This window comes from Barbus barbus (assembly GCF_936440315.1).
Source record: "Barbus barbus genome assembly, chromosome: 2".
In the NCBI taxonomy this organism is placed as follows: domain Eukaryota; kingdom Metazoa; phylum Chordata; class Actinopteri; order Cypriniformes; family Cyprinidae; genus Barbus; species Barbus barbus.
The window spans coordinates 16,571,080-16,585,365 of record NC_136730.1 but is presented as its reverse complement, the minus strand read 5'-3'; the positions used below and the strand labels follow the sequence as shown (position 1 = coordinate 16,585,365).

The window sequence follows — 14,286 nt, the reverse complement described above, 5'->3', positions numbered from 1 at the left end:
CCGCAATGTTATGAAGCAACGAGGAGCCGGCATTCTGACATAGAACACAGATGTGCTGTGTCTTGTTTACAAGCAGAGGAATGAACACGCATGCGTCGTGGTACTCTCATGAATGCCACATGGAAGAGAAGAAATTGTTGAATAAAGTTATTTTTGTTTTCTTTGGTGCACAAATAGTATTCTCATAGCTTCTCATAGATGTCACATGGACTATTATAATGTTGTCCTTACCACCTTTCTGGGCCTTGAATGTTTCAGTTGCATTGCTGTCTATGGAGGGTCAGAAAGCTCTCGGATTTCATCAAAATTAATTTGTGTTCCAAAGATGTCTTACAGGTTTAGAATGACATGAGGGTGAGTAATTAATGACAAAATTAAAAATTTTGTGTGAACTAATCCTTTAAAGCAAGGATGTATTGCCATTTTATTTAATTCACCCAAACAGATATTCATCAAATCCATCATTTTTGCGGGTAAACTATTATGGGTAAACTATTATTTTAACTCTTCAGTGCAATCCATTGAATCTTTTGACACATTTTATGGTCTTTGGTGAAAGTCGCAATTCATATTCATTAACATCCATAGAACAAACAGTGCGGGATGAGTACCACGCCAAAATCGAATACTCAGGGTGAGGAGCAACACTAAAATCGACGCTTGCCTTAGCAAGCAGCACTAATTACCAGACCACTTCAGATTCCAGGAAGTACATGACACAGAGTTGGATGAGGTCATGTGTTAGCATACTGCAGTCATTCAATGCTTGGAATGTGGAACGAGTCAGCCGTGTCAAAAACGACTATCAGCCAACAGTGCGAGCGGGTTGAGAGCAGTCATCCTCTCAACCCCCATCTAATCAAACAGCCTTCTTTTATGGTTACTGCTCTTCGGCTCGACGTTAACCAACCACATGGTCAGAATTCCAATGCCACCACGGCTTTCCAAGGACAAAAGAGGAATTTTATGATCAGAAAAACCTTCATACAGCTTTCTGGCTACGTAATATTAGAGTATTTTGGAAGTTAAAAAGAGGCTTGTGCGTTGTTCCAGAAAGACTAACAGAATGAGATCTTTGCTTGGAAGCCTGACAGAAATACAGCACCATTACCGTTTTAGGCCAGCGGTCTCCCAATGCACAGAGAACAGAAATGCTATTAAAGCACCAGACTGCTGCTAATAAATAAGAGCTAATGGCACTACGCACCGACTGTCCTCAAGAGCCCTCCTGTTTGAGAAAGAGAGAAGAGAGCAATACAATTCATCTCCAGACACCATTTTAACACCCGGGGAGGCTGATACAGATCACATTAAATCAAAACGCTCCTCCTTCTCAACAAACATCACTCTATTCTGACAGAGGAATTAGATCTTAATCCTGAAAGAATGTTTTGGTTGCTGAAGATTAGAGGTTACCGCAACCGGAGCTATACGAGTGCAATCTGGGGTCAGGTCCTGCAAAACAAAAATATCAAATATTTTGGTTGCTTATGCCAAACATTTATCAGACCCACTTGACATGTGTCCTCTTAGGCCAAGTGGTTCTAGTAGGCCACATGCTCTCGGGTCGTGAAGCAGGCTGTGAGACACACGTCCATCACCTGTTGAGGAGCTCTCCGGCCCCCTGCTTTCTATGCAACAGCTGCGCCGCTAATGAACTCAACTCAGCCATCTAAACTGAACCTGTCTCGCTCGCTGACAACTGGCCTGCCCCCGTGGACTGGACCCTAGGCACCAGCAGACTGAGAACACCTCCTGCAGTACAACGATACAGATCGGTTAGATCATGTGTGGTTTAATTGTCTGTTTCACAAAAAATATTATGAAAGGTTCTCATTTATTGCTCTACAAAGGCCTTTAGCTGTTCATAGGAAATGGAATTATTAGAATCACTGAGCCTGGATTCCTGAAATCATCGGTCCCTGTCTACTACGACAATGTGAATGAATTTCAGGAAACCGTGGCATTGGATTACTGTCACAGTTTGAACTCTAACAGTAAACAGCTAACACAAAAACTATACACCACAAAATAGGTTTCCATCCGCTTATTTGTATGCAAATTTTGGCATACTGCATAAATTTAATGGGTGGAAACACCAAAGTGCAATTCAAATTTCTGAAATGAAAAAAGCATATGCTCACTTGAGTTACAACCTGTTGGTTTAGCAAAATGTTATGTGCATAAACTACAGTGAAAACACATTTACTGAATAAATTCTTAACAGTGCATCGAAAAAGTTCAACATATCATGAATTCACAAACAATTCGCTTAAGAGATCTGCCATCGATCATTAATTTGAAGAGTGTTTTGTCTATAGGTTCTAAATTGCAAGTAATTAATTATGAAAATTGATCAAATATGACTTAATTTCACCATCTTAAAGGAAGTAAAAAAATCTACAATTTATTAATTATTTAAGATTATTATTATTTAATTATTTAAATTATTATGATCACTGAACTGCAATTAAAATGTCTAAAATGAGATAAAAGTTTGTTCGGTAAGAAGACATGCACATAAAGTGTGATGGAAACCCATTTAGTGAATACATTTCTAGATGAGCATCAACAAATTTGTAACTTTTTTCAACACGTCTGAATGAATAACTCATGAGATCTGCAATAAATTACAAGCAAATATGTAGTTTGTCAAATAATATACATTTAAAATGAAATCTTGCTTAATTAATTAAAAGAATATAAATTAATATTTTGTTACTTCATTTAATAAAAGAGGTCAGTGGTTACAACCATGCATCAATTTATTAGTATTCAAAGAGAAGAACTCTTCTGCCTTCTTACCAAAGGAAGACAATACTTCTAGCTTTAAATAAAAAAAGCATTTAACAAAAAGCATAAATATCTCAGATACAGTAATCACTTAATTGATTCAATTGATCAATTTAAGGTCTAATTTAAAAATGCAGTATAGTGGAACTTCTTTTCAATACTTTTATACTTGTAATTTACATCATAATGAAATGGATTATAAAGAATGAAAAAAATGTCGGGTGGAGACTTGGTTCGGTCCACTGGTTGCTGATTGGATGGAGGCAGATCTGAATGTGAGCCTGCAGTTGATTGTAATTAAGGGGTGGAGTTTATGTGGACGAAATGTGTTTAGTGAAGTCTGGCAAGTGTCACCAGAGAGAAGTCTGTGGTTTATCTGTAATATACTGTATATATATATTTTTTTAAAATGCATACACAAAATATAGATCAATAACATGGATTTACATAATAGGATTAATTTTCATTTCATGCTGACTTTAAATAGGTTAGAAAAGTCTTCTTTGTAAGTTTGGATGGTGGTCTGCATGCTGTGCTCCAGCTGAAGGTGATAATGGTGCATGCTGGGCTAGGGCTGAGGGGAGTGGGTTGATAATACTGGGCTAGACCAGGAGGACAGGGTGAGGTATGCATGCATACTGAGGGCACATGAGGAATGCAGGGAAGGGGGGCTTATTTGATGGCCAGACTTCCGGGGGAAGGCGCCATCAGTTCAGTGACTCACAGAGCAGCTGAACTGTAACTTCATCAAAGCCCACTATAAAGCCACTGACCCTGTGGCACGTGCCTGTATGGAAAATCATCAGGGCAGGCAATGCCAAAAGGCTTAAACATTGCTCCGCAGCACAATGAAATAAAGACCGAAAGAGAATGGGGGGGGGGGGTTGAGCAACTGCAATTGTTTGGGAGTGTGATATCAGGTCAGCACTTTCATAATGTCCCTCCTGCGTGTGACTGTTCCACACTTGCTGCCACAATAAAGACTTGCATTGTTACCCACCCAGCCTCAGAGAGCAAATAACTTTTCGTCCAGCTTGCAAAAATAGACAACATCATTTACGCAGAACATTTTTTTTATGTTTCTGAAAGAAGCTTCTTATTCTCACCAAGGCTGCAAATAAATAAAAAAAATACAGTAAAGACAGTAATATTGTAAAATATAAAACAATTATTAAAATATAATTTTTTTTTTAAATATAATATTTTACAATATTATTACAATTTAAAATAATTGTTTTATAATTTAATAAATTTTAAAGGATAAATTATTCCTGTGGAGATAAAGCTTTTCAGCAGTCAATACTCCAGTTTTCGGTGTCACATGATCCTTCACAATCTTGTGCTCAAGAAATCAATCCTTATTATTAATGTTGAAAACCATAGCTCTGCTTAATATTTTTGTCCACATATTGTGATTCTTTGATTAACTGAAAGTTCAAAACTGTTTACTTGAAACAGAAATTTTTAGTAATATTATAAATGTCTTTGTCTCTTTTAATCAATTTAATGTGTCTTTAATAAAAGTATAGGCCTACTTTTTATAAATAAAAAATGTTGAACTACTTCTAACTAGACACAGCATCTTAATGCTGAAAAAAAGTTACACATAATGCAATTAGCAATGATTGTGAGTCTGACTCATGCACACAGATCATTTAAATTGAAAAAATTGTGTAGACCGGACATCCTATGTGAACCCATAAGTGTACCTGAGACATACTGATATCCTTTTCTGCAAAACGGACTGTCCCAATTAGAAGCAAAAATAACATGTTTGCTGTTGAACGGACAGACTTGGTTATAATTGAATTGCAGATATATCAATAAGCAGATATCAAAGCAGATGTCAAACTTATGAATATGTTTTGCCGATGCTCATCAGACTGCTTGACATGACCGATCTCCTTTTATTCTCCTCGTTTATACTTGATAAACGACTGACGTATTAGAAATACAAACTTTTAATAGTCTCATTGGAAGATAACAAACATGCATAGCTTAACACAATTCCAAGAAAAGCAAGAGTATTGTTTAACTTCAAAATCCTCTCAGCATGCAAACTCAACACATTGTATGTTTGTTACGCAATGGAAATGTTGTTTTTTTGTTTCTATAGAGTAGAAAAGGTGTGGTGTAATTTTCAGAGCACAGCGTAAAGCAGACAAGGTGTGAGCCACGATTCAGTCAATAGATGTTCATCCAGCAGTTAGCACAAGTAAACAGGATACCTCAGAAGAAAACGAGCCACATAAAAGCCACAGAAGTTAACGAAAGAGGCAGTATGCGAGCGAGAGATGTGTGTGGGCGCCACTCAACAAACACAGACACACAGCCTACATACCCTCCCCCTCTCGTGAAGAGTCACTCTCCTCTCCTTCAAACACACACATGCTCAAAACACATGTAACCAAAACTTACCACTTCTGCAAACTGCTACTCTAACTAGTGCAGAGCTGTGTTTTCAGTAGCGATGCAAATCGGAAAAGAGTGACTTCATTTAAATGAGGGCTGAAAAACATCCAAGAGGTGTATTATTAGATGAGCCGGGCGTGTGTAACCTACAATAGATGGGCAAGTAAATGAGGTATGCCTTGTGCTCCATTTCTGATGATGAGGTGTAGCCTCCTGAGACACCGCAATAAATTGGCCTGTCGCTGTGCTTTATTAAAGAACTAGATAAGTTAGGACAGGTTGGATAAGCTAAGTTTATGCTTACAGCATCTGCCTAATGTGCTAGTTGGAATCAATGGATTTCTGCAAGGAGGTTCAAGGAGAGGCGTGTGGGCCTCCTTCTCAATTTATACAAAGCAAAGGCCACATGTAGAAGTTCCTGGCTTTGATCTGATCCGAGGTGCGATTCCTTAAAGAGGTCACATCATATATTCTCATGATTTTGTTTTTCCACTGAGGTCCACTTATTTAAAGGGGTCTTTGGATGACCATTTTCTACAAGTTGATATGATTCTTTAGGGTCTTAATGAAAAGTCTATAACATACTTTGGTTAAAATTTCTCAATGGTAGTGTAAAAAACACCCTTTTACCTGTCAAAATCAGCTCTGTTTTCAGCAAGCCGTTCTAGTCCATGTTGCTTTAAATGCTAATGAGCTCTACTCACCCTGCCCCTCTCTTCCATGGGGTGAAGAGCAGACTGTAAACTTCAGCCGCGAAACTGGCTAACTAGCACATATTAGGAAAGAACGATTTGCAAAGATTCATAAAAAACCCTTATACTCACTTCTACTGTAGATGAAGCTGGATCACGAATGATTTGCGTGAACAAATCATTCGGGGATCGGCGCATTCCCTTCAAAAACGAAAGTAACGTTAATCCTCTGCGTCTTCAGCGGCTCAGATGTTGGGAGTAAATGACGACTGCTATGTTCATTATTACATTCAAGAACAAAATACCACAATCGCTTAATCTTGTCTTACCCTGCACCAAAGTCGACACAATGGTGGACAGCTCTAAGCTCTTAGACGGCCTTGTCAATCAACTATCGTGGGAGCGGCCTGTGCAGAACTACGTAATTCTGACAGGAATCTCAGGACAGTCTGAATTGAGAAAGGGGATTTTAAAACAGGGATGTTATTAAAACCACTGGGTGGACTTTTATCATTATAGGGTGGATGTGTACATTTATGTTCAAACAACATGTAAAGTGAATTTTGCATCTGATGACTCTTTAAGTTATTTATCCCCAAAACAGTGATATTTAATTTTTTAAAGACCCCTTTCCACCCTGTCTCTCTGGCGTTAAGAATTAAACAGCATTTGTTGGTGGTTTGCATGTGACAAGAGCAGTAGATTGCTGTGGTCTAACCCTAAAACACCATTTTGTGGGTTTTATTATCATGACCAATGTAATTTATGTCAAATGTCATTTACGTCAAAAGTTATTTATAAATGTGACCCTGGACCACAAAACCAGTCATCATTTTTCAAAATTGATATTTATACATCACATGAAAGCTGACTAAATAAGCTTTCCATTGATGGATGGTTTGTTATGATAGGAGATACAACTATTTGAAAATGTTTCATCTGAGGGTGCAAAAAAATCTAAATATTGAGAAATTCACCTTTAAAGTTGTCCAAAACAAGTTATTAACAATGCACATTACTAATCAAAAATTAAGTTTTGATATATTTACAGAAGGAAATTGTAGTAGTGAGTGGGGCGGGGCCGAGAGCCGAGAGCCGTGGGAGCGGAGGCAGGTGGAGTGAATGATAATGAGCGACACCTGCGCCACTCACCGGTCTCGAGTCCCACGGAGGAGCTCCGGAAGGATAAAAGGAGGAGTGACGACAGTGGAAGGCGAGAGAGGACCAGGCCTGGACATTATTTTGTGTTTTGTGAAACCTCTACAAATGATTAAGAATGCAGCGGCACGAATGATCTTCAACGAGCCCAAAAGAGCGCATGTTACACCTCTCTTCATCTCCTTGCACTGGCTACCAGTGGTAGCTCGCATCAAGTTCAAGACACTGATGCTTGCATACAGAACGACCACAGGCTCAGCACCCTCCTACTTCCACTCACTTTTACGAACCTACATGCCCTCCAGAAGCCTGAGATCTGCTAGTGAGCGACGCCTTGTGGTACCATCACAGAGAGGCTCAAAATCACTCTCCAGAACATTCTCGTTCACCATTCCTGGCTGGTGGAATAATCTTCCCACCCCTAAATGCTACCCAGCCCTACATACAGTATCCAGCAACAACCACCCCTTCCTCTTCTTATCGAAGCTATGCGATGCAGTGCTAAGCAGTTGCTCGCTGTTGATGCTTGTAATGATTTTTGCAGTTTTCTCAGACAGTTTTAAATGCTTCCACACTGCGATATGCTTGCTGCATTAGTGCGTGCCTCTATTTGATTGTCTCACGTCATTGCTCGGTACAATTTATTCTGTCTTTTTGCTTATCATTTTCGACCGTATAATTTTGGTTGCCTAACATTCAGTGCATCCATAATTAGGGCTGGGTATCAAGTTCGATACTTTTTAGGCACCGACCGAATTGCCTCGATACCACCGAGTATCGAAAAACGTCTTGTCGTTCGGTACCAAATTTCGATACCTAAGGGGTTAATCTCATCACCGTCAGTGAGCCAATAATCCTGCAGCACTAGGTGTGTTTGACTAGAAGCGGCGCGGCGCTGATAGATCAGTGTTTGACCTCCGCGAGAGCGTTTCGAAAGCGCACGGAGCAGTCCGCTCTTTAAATCGCGCGGTTTGTTTATTATACACAGACTGAAGCTCGCGTAACGCTCGCGGTCATTTCAGCGTCTGCTGCCTCACTACATGAGGACATAAACACATGAACAACATCTCCAGACCTGCTCTGAGAGTCACTTCATGAGCATTTTACCGTTTGATTCGAGTAAAACTAGCGTCATATCATATACACACAGAACTGTAAAGGTATTCCAGACAACCCGTCAAAATAAAAGTTTGGTTTCACTTGGAAGACACTGCAGCAGAAATATATTAATATTGTTCAGCAGACAGCACTGCTAATACTAGGCTACTATTAAAATTATTAAAACTTTTTTTTTTTTTAGTAATGATCACACAACAGTTATTCCATGTTTTAATTTGAATAGTAACCCCCCTTTGTTTGACAAAATAAATAAACTTTGATTTTCAATAATTTAAAGAGAAATTAAATTAATGTTTTATGTCTTCATTTGAAAACCAGATACAGAACACAGAATTTCTGAGGAAAAATAAAACATTTCATAAGGCTATTTTAAGAATAAATTTAAATAAACTAAGTTGTTTTTATGCATTCAAATAATTAGACATACTACACCAGAATTTAATAACAATAAAACATATGGTGAAAGAAAATAAAACACCCACTTATGAAAGTGGATGAAGATTTAAAATTTATTTTAGTCTTTAACAACCTAGAAATGAAGATTCTGTCTGAGCTTTGTGTTTTAAAATGAACACACACTAATGTAAACGTAGCCTAACAGATGTGTAAACTGAAAACTATTTGAACTTTATTAAAATTATTTATTTATTTATTGTGTTGGATATATTTTGTTCCTTTGTGCAGTGGCTCAGGAGATGAGGCTTTGAGTCTGTATAAATATCAACAAGCTAAAAAAATAGTTTTTTGAGAAAATGTAATCTTATTAAAACTGATTTCATAAAACTGGTATCGAAAAAAGTATCGTTCAGGAACCGGTATCGAACTCAAGGTATCGGTATCGGTATCGATATCGAAAATTTTTGAACGATACCCAGCCCTATCCATAATACAAAGAAATGTTTCTTGAGCAGCAAGTCAACATATCAAATTGATTTCTCAAGAATCATGTGACACTGAAGTAATGGCTGCTGTATCATGTATCTGACAGTGTCCTAAGCATGGATCACCACCCAACATGTTGGGAGACAACGTAGGAAATTACACGACATCACATCTCCATCTTTAGCTTAAAACCCATAACTTCCTGTGAGGTTTTTAATCATGGTCAGATGAAAAAACCCTCTCCGACTAGCATACACATTACAGAGATAGGCCTACTAGTTAGGCCTCTGTAGTTCCTGATAGCTTTCAATCTACTAAAATAAGTCATGGAACATAATAACTAAGGAATGTAGTGAAATTGTGAATTAAATGCAAAAAGCAGACATGCTATATATAAGCAGAAGGAACTTAACAACACTACAGATAAAACAATGATTTTATGTAGTTTAAAAGAAGCGACTTCGCTAGAGCACCATTTATAGCTTTGTTTTAGCTAACAACACGGAACAAAATGGATTATCATACACTGTTAGCAATAAACAAAAAGCAGGAATTAATAATAAACAAAAGGGCAGCGATCTATGTTTGCTTAATCGAGAAGATCCTCCATAAAATCCTGGCCATAAGGGGTATCTTGCTACAAAAACCTAAATGTGAGCAATCGATAGGCCAACCAACAACCCGCAAAATGTCCTATCATTAGTGTGACACATTACATGGGGAAAAGAGAAAGAACATCTCACCAAATCGACCAATTTCCATTATATGCTAATCAAAACTGTGCTCACAAGACAAACAAAAACAGGCCCTTGCAAACTGACAATCACAATTGTTAAACTGTTCTGTGATAAATGACAGAGTATGCTTACAACTGACATTATTTAGCTCACTGCTTGGCTTGAACAGCTACTCTTGAGAGTATTAGATCAGACAAGAGGAAATTAACTGTGACTCAGCTCTTAGGTGGAGTTTGTGGGATGCCAGTGATCAAACTCTTTATCACTATATGAATAAATTAAATTCAATTAAATTCAATTCATGATTTATTATTACTGTGTGTTGCATGGTTAAGTCATGACTAAACTAATCTATGATTACTTATAAGAAAATATCTGATCATAGTGATTAAGCGGGTGATATGAGTTTGAGCTCAGCTTGCAACACAATCCTATTTCCTCTGTCCTCTTTCCTATTGCTCTCTACTCTAGCTGTCCAGTAGAGAAGCAAAAAAACAAAACATCTTGCTGGACAAGTTATTTTAGGGATTAGACTTGAGACTACTTTTCAAAAGTTTGGGGTAGGTGCAATTTGTTAAGGTTTTTAAAGAAGTCTCCACGCTCACCAAAATACAGAAAAAACTATAATATTGTGAAATATTACAATTTAAAATAATACTTTTCTTTTTTTTATATATTTGTTCAGGTTTATTTAATGAATAGAAAGTTTAAAAGAACAGCATTTATCTACATTTGAAATCTTTTAGAACATTATGAATTTCTTGACCAATTTAATGCATCCTTGAATAACAATATTCATTTCTTTAAAAAAAAACACAAACCTTTTAATGGTAGTAGTTACAGGAAAGTACTTGTAAAATTTGGAGGTCCTTCCTCTTCTTCTCATAATAGTAGCAGGTTTATCAGAACAGTGTGTGTGTTTATCAGTACAGCAGCGTGAGAAATCAACAGGTGAGTCTGAGGAAGAAAACAACATCTCTACTCTCACGTTACCTGCTTCACACAGCCTCCCACACACAGTCTTTCAAACACACTACTGTCAAACCCATTGTGAAAATGTAATGATTTCTTTAAAGGTAAAGTTTGCATTTAATGAAATTTTAAGTCTTTATTTCACTGATAGGTTCCCCCTCAACTATAGATCAGTGGTTTGAGGTAAAATACACGTGCAAAAGAAGACCTTTACGTTCTCTGAATGCTCCAAACGATCGGCTACTGCATGATCAGAACCAGCTGAAAATCACTTCCACTGCTTCGATATATGATCTCCCATTTTGCCGATCACAGTGTTATGACACAGAAGATGGGAATGTGTATGGCAAATATGACAAAACTCAGCAGCAGTGTCTTAGTCTCCACCTGGCTACAGTAAAATACTAATGCAGTTACAAGCTGTGTGTAATTCAAGCTACTATAACTCCTGATCAATTGGCTGCTCTTCAGTCTACATACATATGATGCTTTACTTCCTCTCTTGTCTGCACTCTTCCTTCCCACAAACAGGTTATCTTTAAAGCTCCTAGTAAAGGGTTGCCAGATATAAAAAACAACAACCTGGTCTAATATACACACAACGAACCCAGGTACTGTGCTTTGGGTAAGTGAAAACAAACAAAAAGTTAAAACTGCAATATAATAAGCAGGCATGGCAAAACTGTACCAGAAAAACAAACATAAGCTCATTATCCTACAACATTAAAAGACAGGAAACATAAATTATAAATAAAATAGCGGAATATAAATTATTTGGTGCACAAGAAAAAAATTCTTATTAGTATCAGTGTTGAAAACAGTGCTGCTTAATATTTTGTGGGGTACATTTGCATTCTTTTATGAAGAAAAAGTTCAAAAGAAAAGCATTTATTTAAAACATAAGTGTTTGGTAACAATGTTTGATGAATTAAATGTGTCTGTGCTAAACAAAAAAATATTTTAATCTATTTATTATAGCACCTCGTTTGTCAGTGACATATTAGCAATACAAACTGTCTACCATGATCCTTTAGGATTGTTAGAATACTGCCGTTTCTGCTTTCCCTCAGCACAGTATAGGTCTTGTTTGAAGCTAAAACACTCACATACGCAAGCACCGAGGTCTGACCATGCTGCAGTCGTAAGGAAACAGTGCTGCAGGGAAAATGAGAAATGAGAGCCAGCGATAAGAGCTAATATTAGCTAACATGTGATCATGCCTTCAACAGCGCCATGCTACACTTAGTGTACTCTGAGACCGTCTGAAGCAATAAAAAGGTCAGTGAGGCCTGCAATGATTTCCCTTTCACACATCTGTTAATGAGGAACAGCCGCTACTCACAAGAAGCTCAGCTGACAACAATCTAGGAAAACCAAAGGCAAAAACAAAAGCAATTTTCTTGCAGCTTTAAATCACAGCACAAACTACATCAACTCCACCTTTTTAAAACAATAAAAATATGCCTAGATATATTATTTCATATTATTATTAATAATGAAATTCTAATTTAATTAATATCTATAACACAAAGTTAAAATAGTCAAAAATGAAAAATAACATAAATCATCTTTTGCATTAGATTGTAATATTAACATTCATTCTAAATCAAAAAAGGTAATCTGCTACTACATAATATCTGCACGATACTCCATGAAAGGCCACACTTGGGTTGCATCACAATGACGTCAACTAATCCATTTCGGTCTGAGTCACATGCCTGACTGGCGCTGATCATGGCCCATGTCATGACGCTAGTTTGAGATCAACCAGTCTGCTTTTGTAGTGAAGTCATCCTTGCGGCACCGTGTGAAGCAGTCAAGCAAAGTAATGCATCAGTGCAGTATCTTCAACCAAATTTTGACAGCAATCAATTATGTTTTCCGACAGCGTAACTAACGAAGAATGTCATGCATGCACCTAACATTCTGTCGCAAAGCGGTGTGAGTTAGGAGGCTGCGCATACTTTCCCATACACATCCAGGAGGTCCTTAGAGACCGAGCAGGAGTGGAGGGACTTCCTCTTTCAGAGACCGGATTCCAGCTTCTCCATGGTCATTAACCCAACATGACTCAGATGAAACCTCATGACTCAGAGTAACACACATCTGAATGGGAAAGCCTGGAGTCAGAAAACAGCTGGGCTGCGCTTTTGTCACTGGCAAAGACTTCTAGAAGCATTCCAACAGGAAGGGTCTTACATAGCTTTCTTTGGACTACTCTCGTTTTCACACATCAACACTATCCTCCTACATCCCTACCAGTGTTGGGTACGTTCCTTTCTCACAAATAGTAACTGAGTTACATCATTATAAATGTAAGCAATTACCAGGAAAAGTAACTATTGTGTTACTTTTAAAAAAAAAATCAAATGTGTCAAATAACTTGGATGCCCCCAATATTAAATATGTTGAATGAAATGGACACTAAATAGAATAAATTATTATTATAAAACATTGTACATTAATCTACACTATTTATCTACTGACACTTAACATCAGTCAATCAAGCATTATAATATGATATTATGATAATTAAGCATTATATGATGATAGAACTTTAGTAATTAGAATAACCAAGTATGAATGCATATTTGTCATGTTGACTGAACTTGGGACTGGTGGTGGTGCTTAAGATATTGTTTGTCATTTAGTGTTTCTATTAAAAAAGGGGAAAAAACGTATAAGATAACAGAACTACTACAAATTCTACTACTAATAACAATATAAAGCGCACTAAGGATTAATGAGCTGCTGGGTTCATGAATTTTAATCACGTTGTCTGCGTATGCACGAATTGATTTGTTGAAATCAAAACAGGGATGATAATACCTGAGCGCCAGCCAATGAGATTGCCATTTGCGCATTATTTCCGCCCACTACCAGGGAACCCGGCAGTTCTTAAAGGAAAACTCACAACTCCCCTAGAGTTTTACCGTTTTTGAATCCACTCAGCCAATCTCCGGGTCTGGCGGTCTTAGGTTAGCATAGATCATTGAATCGGATTAGACCATTAGCATCTCGCTCAAAAATGACCAAAGATAATTTATCATTTAAAATTTTTAAATTATAAATAATTTTCCTATTTAAAGTTTGACTTATATTACGCAGAGCCTGAAAGTAGTCCCCAGCTAGTTAACTAGTTATGATATAGCTGGGGACTACTTTCAGGCGCTGCGTAATATCATTGCGCCTGCTGCACCCATGGTAGGGCAGCAAAGTTCCTTGATTATTACGCCGGAATGAGAGTATAGTTCCTAGCCATATCGGCCTAGAAAATCGCATCTTTTCATTTTCCGTCGGTCTTAGTACACGATGTAACTACAGAAGACTCAAGCATTAAATAGGAAAATTATCGAAACTCTTTGGTAATTTTTGAGCAAGATGCTATTATGCTCTAATCCGATTCAATGATCTATGCTAGGCTAAGCTAAAAGTGCTACCGCCAGACCCGGAGATCAGCTGAATGGATTCAAAAACGGTAAAACTCAACTATTTAGCTCTAGGGGAGTTGTAAAATGAGT

General features: G+C 37.6%; 1 protein-coding gene across 3 annotated transcripts in view; it reads right to left on the bottom strand.

The window, feature by feature from the left end:
* The window catches only part of LOC306886965 (ras-related protein R-Ras2), a 37,748-nt gene that overhangs the window by 20,766 nt on the left and 2,696 nt on the right, over nucleotides 1–14,286 (bottom strand). Inside the window, exons 2-3 of one of the 3 annotated variants that reach the window (XM_079444369.1) lie at nucleotides 6,227–6,346; nucleotides 6,030–6,098 (exon numbers count right to left, since the gene is read on the bottom strand). The exons of 1 other annotated variant lie outside the window; for it this stretch is intronic. In XM_079444369.1, coding sequence (XP_079300495.1) covers nucleotides 6,030–6,095 — 66 coding nt within the window. In that variant the 5' untranslated portion in view covers nucleotides 6,096–6,098; nucleotides 6,227–6,346. Of the gene's footprint in view, nucleotides 1–6,029; nucleotides 6,099–6,226; nucleotides 6,347–10,614; nucleotides 10,751–14,286 lie in introns of all 3 variants that reach the window. One more of the 3 variants, XM_079444371.1, reaches the window with a different exon arrangement.